This window comes from Rhipicephalus sanguineus, chromosome 7 (assembly GCF_013339695.2).
Source record: "Rhipicephalus sanguineus isolate Rsan-2018 chromosome 7, BIME_Rsan_1.4, whole genome shotgun sequence".
In the NCBI taxonomy this organism is placed as follows: domain Eukaryota; kingdom Metazoa; phylum Arthropoda; class Arachnida; order Ixodida; family Ixodidae; genus Rhipicephalus; species Rhipicephalus sanguineus.
Window position 1 is genome coordinate 44,064,752 of NC_051182.1, and position 17,526 is coordinate 44,082,277.

Sequence of the window (17,526 nt, forward strand, 5' to 3'; positions counted from 1 at the left end):
AGCCATGCCATGCCTTGGCAGCATCGCGAAGGCGGTCGATGGCCACCAGCCATTTCCGATGATCCGGCCAGGCATGGCGGGCGGCGAGGTCGTTTACTGCTTTGATCCACAGAACGGCATTATCCTGGAATCCTCGGAACTCCGGTAGTTCCGATGCAACCGCTGATGGTAATGTGGACTGCAAGGATCTGGAGGCTCTCGCGGCGAAACGGTCTAGTTCCTGGGCAAGCAAGGATGTCGCCCGCATGACGTCCGTGGGAAGGTTGAGCGAGGAGCCAGGGTCGATGGCCGTGGAGATTGCGGGGCCCCCGGTACTCACGGCGGCGGTTGAGAACCCGCAGTTAGAAGGCGCCAAGCTGTGAAGCTGTTCGGACAAGCGCGTGGCTGCGCGGATGATCCTCGTAGCATCGTCGGGTGAGCCGCCTGGAGAACTATTGGCTGCGGCCGCGGAATATGTTTTCGTCGCAGCAATCAACGTGGCGATGTCCTCAATCAGGGAAGCGTGGTCAACACGATGAATGAAATCACCGGTAGAAGACCGTCGAGTCGCCGAGGAGGCCTGGACGTCTTCCCCGGACGGTGCTTGTAGCGCCGGCAGGTAAGCGGGTGTCGAGGAGGCTTGGACGCCGTCCCCGTCGAACTGTGCTTCCTGCGGCGGCAGGCTTGCGGTTTCCATGCCCTAGGAAGCGTGGACGGCGTTCTTTGACTGGCGGCTCCGCAAAGCTGAGGACGGACGAGCACAGGCGTTTTCTGCCTTAAGGCTCCGTGTTCGACGACTGCGCCATTGTAAAGGAAAGACACAGAGAAATAGACACAACGCCTGTTGACTAGGCCGGCTGTTCTATTCTGCCTGGTCTTTCTCTCCCTCGTGCTGATCAACCACGAGGGCCCAAGCTACGCTTCCGCTCATGGTTCTCACAATATATATATATATATATATATATATATATATATATATATATATATATATATATATATATGTATATGTAGAAGGTCTTCCTGGATTCGGTAGAATTATAGATGCTCAAGTGAAGTGGACGCATGAACGAAACACGACGCTTTATTGCCAACGTTGCGGCCGGGGACCAGCCTTCGTCAGGGCACACATGGCATGTGTGCCCTGACGAAGGCCGGTCCCCGGCCGCAACGTTGGCAAGAAAGCATCTTTTTCGTTCGTTCGTCCACTTCACTTGAGCATGTATATATATATCTATATATATATATATATATATATATATATATATATATATATATATATATATATATATATATATATATATATATATATATGGCATCTTTTATCATTTTTTTTCTGTGTATGAAAAATGGTTCATTCCTGAAGCGCTAGGAACCTGCATACCATTTCATGGAAAATTATGTATGTTATGAAATCCTCGTAATATGTTTTTTCCTGGCTAACAGAAGGTTGTTTCATTGCCTGCAGCTATTATTTTGCCGTAGTAGTTACAGTCAAGAAATGAAATTTCGATAGCTGCAGTGATGTCATGGAGTTAGAATTGTCCGTCTTTGATAATTCCAGTTAACGTTTGGTTTTCTCGGTCAAAATGAGCGGCGACAATTACACATTCAGTATATTTCTAGCGCCCGTCACCATTGTCATATGTGTGGCTATAGTTCGGTGCTCTTTCGTCGGTCGAATGTAATGCATTTCACAGTAAAGCGCAGAGGATAAAAAGTTTATACACGTTATTATATTGCGCGAAAAGACGAGGACACAAGAAACATACAGAACACCACGAACATCACAGCACTCGTGCTGTTCTGTATGTTCCTTACTTAGCAACGCCGCGCCTTCAGACCAACGCCGCCTACGCCCACGCCGAAATTGCTGGGACATGGGCACTTTAAAACTATCGCGTTAGAGTATTCAAGATCAAAGTCTTCCGCTCGCTTATTGAGCAGCGCCAAAGAGCAATGGAAGGAACACAGGTGTAATGTCACACAAAGAGCGCTCTTTCACCGCTGAATTTCAAAGAATTTAAAAGGGTATGGGTCTGAGCTTGTTGGTAAGGATTCATGGGTTCGAAACGTCACGAAAATAACCAGGACACATAAAGGTTCCGTCTGTTTCTTTCTGTCTCCTCGTTATCTTCGCGCAGTTTCCAACCCATGAAAATTTAAAGCGACATGCTACTAAACGATATCACGCACTTTGCTGGTAAAGCAAAACATGAAAACCTGCAACTAGAACTGCATCCATACCTTCAGCGCACTAGAAATTATAGCTTCAGGGATAGTGTAAACAAGCACCGAGAAGCACTCGGAAGCCATGTTTCTTGTTGCTGGTTTGGCCAGTAACTAGCGTATGTAATGCTGTCCTGAACAATGAGTTAGTGGCTACAGACCGCGTTTTTAAACTTTTGGCTGAGTGGCCGGAAGTTCACATATTGTCTCGCAACGGTGCCGGGATGTCTCGTTTGAGAGCCCGATTAACGGCGGTTTCGCTCATGGTCACCTGATGGCCGTCGGCAAAGGGAGCTAAAAGCATTTTGCGCTTAAAATTGGCAGCTCAATACTAATAATTGATGGCAGATGCTGCTTTTTATACGCGCAAAATATACTGTTTAATGTATGTTAGACACCATAACTCCGTGGAAATCTAAAGTAGAACAGTTTTAGGTTGGTTGCTTAGTCAAACTTTTTTAACAGCCTGCGAGACGCGACTAGCGTTCAGTGGGCTCCTCGCATGTTGGTACGGGTTGGGTAAGCCTGACCGCCACATCGTGGGCCCTCTGGACGGCTCAAAGCTGATACCCGTCGTTCGGCTTCTGATGGCGGAGCACCACTTCGCTTGATTGGCTTGATCGCTGTCCAGTAACGAGGGGCATTGCAGGACATGCGCTCTAAATTACCTACCACCCCGCAACGAGGGCACGAGCGGCTAGTGTAAGTTTCAGGTGAGATTAAGATAATAAGGTGATAAACTTGCTCGGTACTCCTTACGCGATGCCACTTCTTTGCACTAAGTACCGAACTTACTCTGGCACGCTCAGGTGGCGTCCGTTTCCAGATCACCATGATGCCTGTCTCGGGTGAGTTCGAAGTGTGCGAAGGCCGAGCAGTGGTCTGCAAAGGCCGTATCCGCCTAGCCGAGGAAGGTGAGACCGTGCTCATGAGGGACCCTCCTGGTACGCCTCGCGAACCCGTTGAGTTCGACATGGACTGCAAGGACATTTACAAGGACCTGAGCCTCCGCGGATATCAATACTATGGGGCGTTTCAGGGAACGCTCAAGGCTTCCTCACAAAGTAAGACCAACCAATTATTTCTGAAAACTTGTCAGGCGCGTTATACATTATTTTTTCGGAATGTATTTGTTGGGGAATATCAGGAATCTATTTTACTTTCTGAACAAGCGCACAAGCCCATTTTGCTCGAAACAAGTGCTGTGTTTGTTTGAGTACGTGACACTTGAGAAAAACCATTCGCGGCCTTTCTGCTTATATACGGTACTGGGCAGCCCTATCAATTGCTTTTCCTAGTTTAAATCTGTAATTATAACCAAATTATTTCACAAGGACGCCTTTTTGAGTACATAACATTGTCAGTGATGTTCATGAACCACCCATTAGGAAAATCCTTACAATTAACATATGCTGCCACCCTTTAAAATGACATAATTTTTAAGAAAAGCGAACTTTTGTTTTTGACAATTTAAAAATGTACATACATTCAAAATTGTGGTGCAGAAAAAAATTGCTCCTAAATTTCGTTCTCTGCAAGTGCTAGGGTCTTTTTTGTGACTACCAACTTACGCGAAATAGCATGTTTGGAAAATTTAACTCTTGTTTTTCTCGAAACCTAATTTTCAGTCTGCTTTTGTTGCGCGAAAGCGCATAACTTTCGAACAAACCAATATTTTCAAATTTAACTTTCCATGCTTCTTGCTCAAACATTCATCTGTGCAATGAACTAGGATAATTGAAAATGATGAATATGTTTTCGTGTTGTAATATTTTGAATTGAAATGCTATCTTTTGAAGAGACACAATTTTGAGGATTTTGGCCTGTACTATACGTAATATTGATGGTAACGCAAAGATTCTAGTTCATTGCGCAGCCTATGTATTCAGCTATAATCCTGCGAAGCCATTCTCTTTTTGTATGTCTTTGTTTGTAGTTATTACTGTTGGCGTGATGAGCGTATTTCGGGTAATTTTTGTAATTATATTAAATTTAGTTTCAATTTTTTTACTAAACACACTTGAAGTGTCCTTTCAAATTGTCCTCTCAAAAGCAGACACAAAATAATCGTTTTGGGTCAAAGTATAAGATTTTTAAAAGGTGGCAACATTAAGCACACGCATTAATTTTGTCAGGGTAAGTAATTACAAGGTTCCTCACTTGAGCACTTATTCTGCAGAGCCGTACGCAAAGCTGAAGTGGGATGGCAATTGGGTGGCCTTCATGGACACAGTAATGCACACGAGCTTCATCTGGAAGCCAGTACGAGCGTTTTTGCTGCCACTTGCGGTGCAGTCAATCCGCGTCGACCCCTTCGTTCACGCAAAGATGGCTGAATTGGCTGGAGATGAAGGTGAGCAAGGTTCTTGTCAATTTGTATATGGAAGTTACCATGTGTATGTACGAAGAATTCGTGAACACGGGCTGCCTTTGCAGCCCACATTTCGACAAGCGGACTTGTCTTCCTTAAGGCTGCAACTGAAGACAAGTCCTTTTTGTCGAAACGTCGGCTGCAGCTTCACCCGGTTTTCAAGAATTTTTGATCTCTTTGAGCTTCCACATTTCTCTAAGCTTCTCCGAAATGTATATATGTCATACAGAAACGATAAGGACCGCTTTGCGGCCTAATTAGGTGCAGTATTTAAGGAATCAATGCCGGTCATCCAGAAATTTCTTTTTTTTTTTGCCCATCTGACATGAGATACTGCATCAGCTGTAATTCGCTGCGGCCTGTAGTTGTGAAGCAGTAAATACTGTTATTTGGCCATGTTAGTTCATAGTTCACTAGGCAAAACTGGTGAGAAAATAAAGGGGCGAAAATGACAAAGGGCACTGGAGGAATCGTTAATATATCACCGAAGTCTGATTGCAGCAACCACGCGTTTTTATGAGTTAACAATAGCTTACCACAGTGGCATACAAAACTGCCTCGTAAGGATACGATGAAATGAGGTTCATTTTGTCCCTCATCGTTGACAGTGTGCACGCAGTAATATGGCAAGAATGTGAAACCAGACAAGACAGCGCCTTAACAACGATAAAAGAAATGTGAACAAAACAACTTCCAATCAACAAGACAACTTTCCTGGTATACACGCCCTTACCAAGACAAGAATATTTAAACGTTAAGTGTATGGATGATACTAAAGAACTGGCAACAAAAATACTGTAAACGAAATACCACTATGAACGCATTGCGTCATTGAGGCAAAATTCTATGTTACAAGGTCGTGTCAGCTCGAAAAAAATTGGCTCGAAAATTGAAGTGAGCACTCCAGCTACGCTAGTACTTTCTTCATTTTATCTTTGCCGCGTTCGCGCGAGAAAGAAAAACTAACGTTCGGGGATCCTATGTGCTCCGCAGAATGTAAAGGCGAAAGCTTACGTGGACCTTCTGTTGATCCGCGGTTGAACATTATGCTGATGCGCTCAACATTTTGAAGAACTGCAGCTACTAATACAGGCCCGTTATATCGATTTGTCATTTTAGGACTGTAAATGCGTAAGATCGATGCAGGATGCTACATGCTATTCGCAGACAATAAAGTAGGCCTTGTGAGGTTGGATACTGAGTGGCCGCTAAGATTTGCTGTGGGCGATGTGTACACTGGCGCTGCAAATCACGGGCACAGCGATATGTCGTAGGAACCCAACACCACCCAGCAGGTAGACCCCCACTGTGCGGCTCACATCTCCTTTTTTTTTGGTTGTAATAAACGCTTTTCACCGCCACCACCCCCACAAAGTTTCAAAGAAAATGAGCACTAAGTTGAACATAGATTTGAAGAGCACATCAGCAGAGCCTTCATCTTAAAGGTAAGCACATCAGCAGAAAATTTAACAGTAGATCAACCCAAGGCTCAAGTAGGCTTTCGCTTTTACATCCTCAAAAAGTGCTAGTAACTGCTAGAATTTATCAATGTCAACGTCAGGGAGCAAACGAAAAGCCTTCCTGGTGCAAATGTTTACAAATTCTTCATAAAAAACGCATCAACAATTCCACGTCCCGTTTAGCATTTTACCTGCGTTAAAAAATGTATGTTCTGAAATATAGTCACACGGCCGCACTGTTTGGAGCGTTCGCTTAAAAAGCCTCCCGTTTTGAAAGTCCAAAGGAACACAAATCGCGTCCCTTTGACCTTTCATCTAAACACATTCCTTTCTGCCCTTATACCAGCGCCCACAAATTATACGAATTATACAGCAGCGGGAGTGCATTGTGCGTAGCCTCTTTTATGCCTCGTTGTAAAGAGTCACCACAATTCGTTATTGGTCATCGCACACAACTAAGACAGTTTGGGTGCAGAAAAGTGCAGAAAATGTCTGCTGTGACCCTGTGCTTTTACGTTACTGTTTTATTATAAGATTCCCGGTTAATATGGTGAAAGGTTGGCTCATTAGTTTGTGTTTAGCGCCCCAAAGCGACTCCAGTTATGAGAAACACCCTAATTGAGCTAGAACTCGGAATAAATTCTCGTACCTGGGGTTCTTTCAAGTGCGTTGAAATCGCAAGTTACACACAGCTCCATCGGTCTGCCTCCATTGAAGTGCGCCGCCACGGCCGCGATCGAACCCGCATCTTTGGGGCAGCAGCCGAGCACTGTAACCACTAGACCACAGTGTCGGCTCTCAACTTTTTCTGCAGTCAACGTTTCCTAAAGTTACGTTGACTTCTGGCCATTTATTTTTTGTAGCAGCGCCAAGGAAACACGTGAAATTACTTTAGACGGGTAGCTAATTTATTGCTACAACTGTCTGAGATCACATGAGCACATGAGTGATTTCAGGCTGAGTGAAGGCAATGTGTTAGAAAATCCAGCTTTTTGGAGCTTTTACTCAGCTCCATGAAATGTTGCGTAAGGAATTCTTTGACCTCGGAAGGAACTCGTAGCAAATATGGCCATGCCTGCGTCGCACCCCAGTGTCTAGCAATTGAAGCGCATTGGTCACTTAGGTTTCAAACGCTTATTTTAGGCATTCGCTTTCGTTTTCGAAAATATTATTTATTCTGTGTCTCTGCCAATACTTGATTGAGATCCACAGCCGCAGCTCATTTCAAAGCGCTCAAAACACCTTTATTATTTTTTTATTCAAATCACCTCATAAGCTGCTACATCGGAGCGTTGTGTGAGAGGGAATTACATGAATAGGGGTTATAATAACAGGAGTATGAAAACCTCGTATGCAATGCTCATTGACTGTTAGTACGGAGCACTGTAGGGAAAACAGAAAAAAAAAACATCCTTATACAACAGGCAAATTACATATTAGTAATTAAAAAAGATGGCCTTTACCTCGGCCCTAAAATTGGTTGCGTTATGAATGTTGACAATATCATCCGGAAGACCATTCCAGTGAAGCATTGCCTGCGGCGAAGCGGATAAAATAAATGCAGTGGTTCTACCTTAAATACGTTGGAAGCTTAGTGCGTTAATTAAACGATGTGAGGTGCGAAATACTCGTGCGAGAGGCAGCGTTGAGTGATTGGCACTATAGAAAATCTTATGAAGTACGCAAAGTAAGGAAATCAGTCTAAATGATCGCAAGATAGAAAGAGAGAGTGATGATTTAATGTTTGTTATGCTGGAGTGACGGTTGCATTTCGTTTATTAGTCTATTCGTTTATTAGTACCTCAAGGGTCCCGAGGAATATTACATGAGGGGTGGGTAATAAAACATGATAGATAAAAAGAAAGCAAAAGAGCAAAAACAGCACCAACAATAACAAAAAATAGAAAAACAGCAGTAGATCACATTTACAAGGATAAAATATGGCTTTTTACTGCAATTTTGAATTGGGAAAACTGAGATGACATGGCGATGTGGGCATTTTCTGGAAATGAAGCGTGCGGCACGATATTCAATCACTTCAATAGAATTAAATAAATACGCCTGATCGGGTGACCAAATAGTTGACGCGTACTCTAACTGCGGAGGAACAAATGTTTCATATGCGAGCTTACGGGTAGTTGCATAAGATTATGTTTTAGATAGCGTAATGCGCGTAATGCTTTAGAAGTTAACTCTGCATGTGAGAGGACCAGCAGATATTATTGGAGAAATGAACACCGAGGTATTTGTAAGAACATGCTGGAGAGACTAAGGTATTATTCAGCAAATAATTATTATCGAGTAACTTATCGACACCGGCAGATGTGGATATCTTGAGATTGTTCATGCATGGGGCAATAATGGACGCTAATTTCTATGGGACTCTTGAATGGGTAATCGACATCATCTCATGATGGAATAGTGGAATGGCCTTCCTTTTTGAAGACTGAAGAAAACAAGCCAATTAAAATACGTGGGCATTCTTCTTGATTTCCTCAAGCACCAGTGTCACTCGACATGAAAATATGAGCCGGAAAGTCAGTAGGTGATATCGTTATCCAATGTTTTGGGGGGTTCTGTGTCATGAGCGATGGAAGCTTGTGACAATAATATTTATACGCGGCTTTACGAATGGCATTACAATGTATTTTAACAGCAGCTTTCTTTTCTGCCATGAAGCTGGTGTGTCCAGGCGTTTTGCGGCCTTGAAAAGCCGCTTTTCTTGTTCTTAGTGCAAGTAACACCTTGTTAAACCAAGGTTTAGGTGGCTTAATGCGAAATGAACGTAATTGTATGCGAGTTTACATTAATTTAGCTAAGGTATCCTTAATCAGAAACCAGTGGTCATTGACCAAATGCTAAGAAAATGTCTGAAGGAACGTGCCACAAAAAAAATGCAAGCCGAACCTAATAGCTTCGTAGTCAGCATGGTTGTAAGAAAAATTACGTTTTTCTGTAAATTCACGCGTGCTTGAAGAAATGGAAATCTTGAAATTAGGTAACGCATGATCAATAATGCTCTCCGAATAGGAAATCGTGTCAATACTGTCAGGTTCTGACGCACTGACGCAAGCCCATAGCCAGGAATTTTTTCCGGGGGGGGGGGGGGGATGGGGGAGGGACACTTGTTGAAAACCTTGACTATTTGAAAAAAAAACACCTATTTTCATTATTTATTTTTGGCAAAAGCACCTACTTCACCCAAATTTCGCCCCCCCCCCCCCCCCCTCCGGGCTACGGGCCTCACCTGACGCAAATACGAGGTCGACCGTGCGGTTTCCACGAGTAGGCTGAAGGACTAGTTGGACCAAGGAGTAATCAAGAGTAAACTGAAGAAAATCAATTCCGTTACGCGTTTCCGAACATAAACTGCGCCAATCAATGTCGGGATAGGAGAAGTCGCCAAGAAGGCAGACGCTTGCTTGCAGAAACTCAGCTTTTACTTTGGCAAATCTGAGACGAAAGATTGCGGACTATCTGGTGGTCTTTAAGAAACGCCAAATAGATGTTTGGAAGACCAGGTGGAAATGCAAATCCATAAAATTTCTAATTCACTATTAATTAGAAAGAAAGTTATCCGCTCTTTCATAGCGATCAGTACTCCACCACCTCTTCTATCGCTTCTAGCATTTCGGTCGATGATGAAATTATTCAGATCGGGCAGTACTTCGTCGTTTCTGACCTGATCGTGCAGCCATGTTTCGGTTAGAACTAAAATGACGCATTCGCATTTTTGGTGGAGGCGAAAACGCTTGAGGCCCATGTGCTTAGATTTAGGTGCCCGTTAAAGAACTCCGGGTGGTCGAAATTTCCGCAGCCCTCCACCACGGCGTCTCACATTATATCGTGGTTTTCGGACGTTAAACCCAAACAACAATTACTAAAATGTCAGATTCATGTTTATCCTAGTACGACCAGAGCTCGGTGCGTTTAGGAAGGATGCTGCTTATGTAAGTGAAGCATAAAGAGACCTCGGAGTGTGCGGTGTTTTCACGACAAGGCATTAAATTATTTCTCACGAGGCGTGGTGCTGTGTTATGCCTTTGCTATGTTGAAAGTAACATAACAGCATTACTGGCGGCGTCATACACGTAGACGCTGTCGTTTATTCTTAGCTTATCGACATTATGCTTGCACGGCACTTTCTTTGATTTCACAAATTCTATGAGCTTCTTCCTGGCTTGTCTTGTCTGGAAGGAAAAACCTTCCCGGAGTGCAAGAACGAGTCCTTTTAGCTTGGAACCGTTTTCAATTATGTGTTGCGTGACTTCACATATCTACACATCTTCCCAAGATTAGGATCCGAAAATGTGGATCAAATGCGATTGCTAACGACAGGCAAGATGATGTCGCATGGCAGGTGCGACAGCCGAACCAATACAATTCCCCATTTTCCTGCACCCGCCGCGGTGGTCGAGTGGTTATGATGCTCGACTGCTGACCCGAAAGTCGCGGGATCGAATCCCTGCCCCGGTGGCCGCATTTCGATGAATGCCGAATGCTAGATGAGAGTGTACATATATTTTAGTGCACGTTAAATAACGCTAAAGGCGGAATATCCGGAGCCCTTCACCGCTGCGTCCCTCATAATGCTATCGTGGTTTTGCGACGCAAACCTAAAAAATTCAGTAGGTTTTACTGGATTGTGGAAAAAGAGCGATTGGAGCTGCTCACGCAGCTGCATCGTCAGTGGGAAATTCTTCCAATAAAATAGGCGGCATTGTAGAAGGAATGTTCTGCGGCAGCAATTTGTGACTCGCCATGGTTTTGATTTGGCCGAGATGATTCATAGTTGACTGGAGAACGAATAAGACACAAAACACCCCACCGTCTTCGAACCAATACCCGCATTTGTATTGCTGCAGCCCCGGCCAAAATGGCATACCGCATTTGCGTACAGAACTGTCTCGTCAGAGCACCAGGCCGTCAAGTCTACTTCATCGCTTAGCGTCTGCACGTATTCTTGAATAACGCCGTGGGGGCTCAATCACTATGCTAAGGAATGTTCCAGGGCCATGAGAACAGATACATAGACCCCTAAAATTATAAACAGCTAACAAGAAGAGTAACAATCAACCAAACAATTCTTTTTATGAGCGGAGACCCTCACGAAGAAAACAATACGTTTAAAGCAAATAAATCAGCCTGCAAGATGACCAACAATAACACGCGAAAACCTGCAATTTATATATGAGCATCTTAGGAATAGACGTTCAAAGCAATGCGAGCGAACATTGAGGATATTTTGCAATCTGATTTCTGCGAACTAGTTGGGCATCATCAGCAACTGGACGCTAGAATTGCTAGTTTTATTTGAGTTCAACGATGGTAGGATTGCGAAACGACTTTTACCTACAGAAAGATGGTTATTGCCTCGGCTGTGGTGCCTTTCCTATGTGATATCGTCTCGTCTGCCCTTGCAAGATCGATGCTTGAGATTGAAATCTTCCGAATATATGTAAATACATAAGGACCTTTTGAAATCGTCGAAGTGGACTATGGCCACAACCTCAGCCAAAGAATTGGTAGTGATACATTTAGCTCTTTTAAAGAAAGCAAAGGGCCCAATAATACGCGTGTGAAAGTGCTAGGCAGTACTTGGGTTACCTGTATTAGTAAATTTGCTTTTGCTAATAATAATTTCCCGTTTGTAATAGCAAGGCGAACTAGGCAGCAAAAGATTATGAATAATATGACTGCAAATCGGCGGGGCAGTATTGATTATTTCACCGTGTATGTGCTCTTTTCAGACATCAAACAGAAACGATGAGAGAAAGATAGCAGAGCGTTATTGAAAAAACCTCATATTACACCTCACTCCCCCTTTTATATGCAGGACTGGATCTCGTCTATAATTCCTACCACAACTTGCGCCGTGCTGGTGGTGTGGAAGTGCAAGGCGCGAAAGTGAACACCGTGCAGCGGCGCCCACTGCCCCTTACCCCAATCATAGAAGAGCACCGCTTTGTTCCTTATATGGATGATGAAATCGCCCGTCTTGATCGCGAGTACATTTTGCGGGAATATGCTGGCGTATGCAACTGCATCAGCCGTCGCGTGCAGAGGATGAGCGAAGAAAAGACGAGCCATTCCGAGACCACTTTAAAGAGCTCTGCGGAATTGCCAGAAGAGCTGCTCAACCGTTATGTCGAGAACATTGAGCCCAATCAAAGCCTACTCCAGCTACTTATTACAACCCAGAAGAAAGCACATGATGCTGCAACACTGGCTTCAACAGTGCAATCGGTTCTACTTTCCACCACCAATGCTCTCGATCAAGATATATTGACCACTGCACTCCTAGAGGCGGACGTCCTAAGAGATGTGATTGATGTAGTTGTCGAAAACACAAGCTCCATTAAGCTCTCTGTGCTAGAGCTTACGAATGAGAAGAGTGTGGCAGCCATTGGTCCTCGGGTATCTGCTCTGCTGTCCATGTATAATGTGCGCCTCAAGACAGAGTACGCTGTGACAAGCGTCAACTCTGCCAGCCTCGCGTCGCAACATATACCCGAAGGCAAACCGGCGGTTTCACAGGGAGATTCTTCGGTCTCGGAAGAAAAACAACCCGGAGCTGACTTAGTGGTAGCTTTCTGCGGTATGCTGACTGCTTCTGGTGACCTGAATAATCTGGCAGAAAGAATGGCCTGGGCGTGCAAGGAACACGGGTTCGTTCTCCTATCTCACCGCACAACGCTAACTGCTGCTGAGGCCTTCCTGTCTAAAATGAGTAGCATCCCATTTCAAGTTTATTCTGTGGAAGCAACAACTGCAGCTCTTACAGGTAGCGGATTTCGGTTGGTCGCCCTGAAGTCGAATAACCTTTCGGCGCTCCTACTGTTCAGGAAAGTTACAGTGGCTGTCGACGTCACGAAGCAGGCTATTCTCTGTGTGCAAAATGGAGAGTTCAGTTGGGTTGAATCACTGAAGGAAAAAGCAGTTGAATATGACACCAAGTCCACGGAAGAAAATATCTGGCTACTCGCTGAAAACGACAGAACGAGTGGCATCCTGGGCTTAACCAACTGCCTTCGGAAGGAGAACATTGGTGGTCGCATCCGGTATGTATAAATCTTACCTTGCTATTTTGTGTCATTTATCGAACTGGGCCAGCCGAGAAAAAGTAGCTCTGATTTTAAACGTTCTTAATATAAGAAGCAGCCTGACATCAACACAGTTTCATTGCTTTGCAGATGTATGTGTGTTTGTATAGATATGCGATCAAAAATAAGATATCTTCATTTAAAAACTCGTGATTGTCACGTGGCTTTAAAAATATAGATATTCATGGTAAAGGTGCATTGGTAATAACCCTTTTCCGATTGTGAATGCACTGAGAGCTTTGTAAATAATATGAACACCCTTTATTTCTAGCTATAATGCCTATCTGGGTGAGAGAATGATAGTGATAACTAGGAGTTTGCGAATATTCAAAATTTTAAAATAGGAATCATATAACGTTCCCTTTGAAGAGGTCCGGTACTCAGATCATTTATTGAACTTTCGAAACAGGGAATAATTTTGGAATAAAAACCCCCGTCAGGATATATCATAGAGACGAGATGTTAGGATAATGACTGGAATTTTTCTTGCTTCGATAAACTAATTACCAAGATACATGCAGCGCGAGTTTTTACGGGGAAATCGGCACTACATAGAGTGCCTAATGAAGGCATTTTTGCTTAAAATCCTAGTGCTGTCAAAACGACAGCATCATCAGTATATTGTCAACATCGCGACAATTAGGGGTTACACCTGCATGCACCTACAGAAGTGAACATTTTGTAGCCGTTTATATGAATAACGACAAGTAAAATGTGGCGTTTGCATAAATTGTTGACAATATTTATGCAGAGATGTTTACCTTCATTTTGTTCTAAGGCCCATGTAGGGAGAACTGGTTTTATTGTATCATTAATTATTTAGCTGTTAGTTTCAACATTGTTTAATTTTAATGCCTGCGTTTTACTTAAAAGCTGGCCACTAAGTACTAGCTTCAATACTGTAGCCACTCCTAGATTTAAGCTTTTAATAATCTCGCAGCTTCTAGTCGCTGCTGGATATACGAGCTTCGCTTAGTTTACATAATCGGGCAATTCTTTCGATTAAATCTGAACGTAAGGCTCCGTGGTTAAAATTTGTGAACATTTGTTTCAAACAAAACATTGTGCAGCTCTAGAGCATGTGGACACAGTCAGACAGATGTCGATGCTGTGAGACCAGAAATTATGTATTTTGTATGGAACCATTTACACAGGCGCGAACAAGAACACGCGGGACCGTCTCGTGCTGGTTGCTTCGTCGTCGTCATCGTTTTCTGGCCGGACTCTTGTAACCCGCGGTAGTGCACTACAGGGCCGCCCTCATAGCGAGGAAGTCGCGGTATTTGTTGCGGGTGGCCAGGAGCGGACCGTTTAGCCGCAAACTGAACTGAGCTTTATTTCCAACACAACAAGTTGAGGGTTCCCCAGGCAAAAAGCTGTTGAAAAAAGTCATAGTTTCGCCGCAAGGGCGAAGCAATGAATGCGATAGCGAAAAAATTACGCCATTTCCCGCTAAAGGGGAGCATGAGGCGATGCGAAACCAGAGCACTTGCACGATCGCGTTCCGTTGGCGTTCTTTGGGCATGCTACCGACCTGGCGTCGTGGAAACCGAAGAGGAACGCTACGCGCGTCTTGTCTTCCCTCTAGCCTGTCCGTTAATTCTCACAGGGCGAGCGGGGAACGCAGTCGGCAGGCATGCGAGATGGGGGCAGCGTAGGAGAGGAGAGGGGGAGGGGACGGGCATGCGCTGGTGCTCATCGCGGCGTTGCGCAGGAGAGAATGTCGGTATGTCTAGCCCGCGTTTTAGAGGAAGAGTGGACAGGGGGAGGGGAGAGAGAAAGTGGAGAGGGGAAGTGGAGAGGGGGAGGGGAGAGGTAAAGTGGAGATGGGCGGGAGAGAGAAAGTGGAGAGGGGTAGAGGAGAGGGGAGGGGGAGGGAAAGTGGAGAGGGGGATAGGGAATTGGGAGAGGAGGAAATTAGAGAGGGGAAAGGGCAGATATACATACTTATACATATACGGTGCATGACGGCGGCGACGGCGACGGCGACGGCAAAAATCAGCCGAGACTGTCCATATAATTGCTATCGCAATAAAACATTCTAAAAAGACAGGGCCTGCAAACACGAACACAAGAAAGAAGTCAGGACACCACAATTGTGGTGTCCACACCACAGTTGTGGTGTCCTGACATATTTCTTGTGTTCGTGTTTGCACGCCCTGTCTTTTTAGAATGAATGGTTACCAACTAGCTTAGCTCTCTGTTATTTTAAAAATGTTGAGAAACAGTTTGAAAGGACCTGGGGGACCGTACAGGCAGCACCGAATAAAAGGTAATCTTATACAACTAGGTATAGCTTATACAACTTGATACAACTTATACAACTTTATAAGATATAATAGCATCGGCACACAAGAAAAAATATAAGAAGATACAAAATTCATAGATACAGCGAAAAGCATGTTACAGTGAAATGCACAAGCACTTAAAATGTACTCATATGGTTAGGAAAACTGCACATACAGAAAATCCAAACGCTGGAACATATAAAGAATGCAATGCAAGAATAATGGTGCAATGACACTATATGGGATTATGCTGTAACGGCTGTACAGTCGTTTATTAGGAAAAGTCTTATTTGTTTTTTTTAAATCTATGGGGTGGGATATGAAAATTTATTTGTGAAGATACATGATTTATCAGTGCAGGTATCTGATAAGTGAGGGCTGACCTTCCATAATTTGTAGGTGTTCTTCGTAATGGTGTCTGTGCATTTCGTAGTGGATAACGTCTTGATGTTGCATGTGCCATGTCTATTGCATTATGTTTCTGTATGTGCAGGAGGAGTTTATAGTAGTATAATTTGCTTGCTTTACGCAAATTATACTTAAGAAATAAAGGATTTGTTGGTTTTTTGGCTCACCAAAATAGTTCTCGACAGGTCCGAGCACTTTCTTTCTGAGCACTCGACTAGTCTGAGCACAGGGAAGATAATTCTTTAAAAGATCTAGGGTGACACCGCGAATGCCGTAAACGTTGTTTCAGTAGCAAAATGTCGTGATTAACGCAATCGAACGCTACTCCTTAGATCAATGAAATGACCTACACTGTAAAGTTTGTTTTCAATGTCATGCAGTATTTTATCTTTCACATGTAACAAAGCTAACTCAGTGGTTTTCTTTTTATGGAAAGCGTACTGTGCATCGTTCATAATTTGATGCTTCTTTATGTAATTAACAAGACGCGTGTTCACGACATTTTCAAATACTTTAGATAACACGGGTAGCAGCAAATTGGCTCTGTAATTACTCATATCACCAACAGCACCTCCCTTATATATAGGGCATATGCGAGAAAGCTTCAGATCTAAGGGAAAGGTTCCAGTTTCAAGCATTCTGTTAATAATATGTGTTAATGGTTAAGATATAAGAGCCGCAACGTATTTAATGGGTAAGGCACATACCTAATCAATTCCTGCCGAAACATTCTTTCTAATTTTGCCGAATAATTTTTCTACTTCTTGTGGACTTCTAGGGAATAAACTAATTGAGTGTAGCAACCTTTCGCGTTTATGTGCAGAAACATGACAGGTTTCAGACTGAGATTCGTTCGAAATTCACCCACATTCGTAAAATATTCGTTCATTTCTGTGAGTGCTTCCAATTCCGTTTTGCCATGGGCAAAAGCTGCAATACTAATACGACGTTTTGCTTTCGAGTTTGATAAATTATTTACTTCGTTCCACAGCTTTCTGGGTTCACTAAGCATACTAGAAAACACGTTTGATAGTAACAGGTCTTAGCCTTTTTCAAATCGGCATTTAATTATTACGGTATTTTTTTAAAATTCGCTAAGTTGAGCAGCGTCACGTGTCTGTACAAATGCATGATACATTCTGTTTTTTATGTTTTATTCTTTTGTACAAACACCGACTAATCCAAGGCTTGCGATTTTTTTTATACCTGCGGAATCAAACAAGAGGGAAGTGTCGGTCATAGGCAACCTTAAGTGCCTCATAAAAAGACTGTATGCTTTATCAGAGTTTTTTTCTGCGTAAACGAAGTTCCACTGTGTAGTTGCCAGCGCATAATAAAATTTGTTAAGCTGATCCGAGTTTATTCTACGATAACACGGCTTTTCATTGGAGTCGCGCCTGTCACTGTCAAGCGGCAAAAATGTGAAGATAGGCAGGTGATTGCTTACATCAAGTGGTAATATACGACTGGTGCAAGTTTGACTGTGGGCGTTTGTGATACATCGCGCAAAGTGGCACTGTGAGTGGTAAGACGAGTAGGTTCTGTTATGACATTGGAACAAACATACGAGTCTACAATAGCTTTCAGCTGCTCACAAGATGCATCCCCACTGAGCATGTCAACATTTACATCACCCATGATAGGGAATGGACTACGCATCACATGGAGTTTGCGCAGAAGCTTTTATATAA

The 17,526-nt window shown here is 43.6% G+C and overlaps 1 protein-coding gene across 1 annotated transcript in view; it reads left to right on the forward strand.

Moving 5' to 3' along the window:
* Positions 1–17,526, forward strand: part of LOC119398658 (fatty acid synthase-like) — a 154,653-nt gene that overhangs the window by 68,814 nt on the left and 68,313 nt on the right. Inside the window, exons 13-15 of the mRNA XM_049417381.1 lie at positions 3,015–3,269; positions 4,385–4,558; positions 11,873–12,497. Of these exons, the coding sequence (XP_049273338.1) occupies positions 3,015–3,269; positions 4,385–4,558; positions 11,873–12,497 (1,054 nt within the window). The remainder of the gene's footprint in view (positions 1–3,014; positions 3,270–4,384; positions 4,559–11,872; positions 12,498–17,526) is intronic.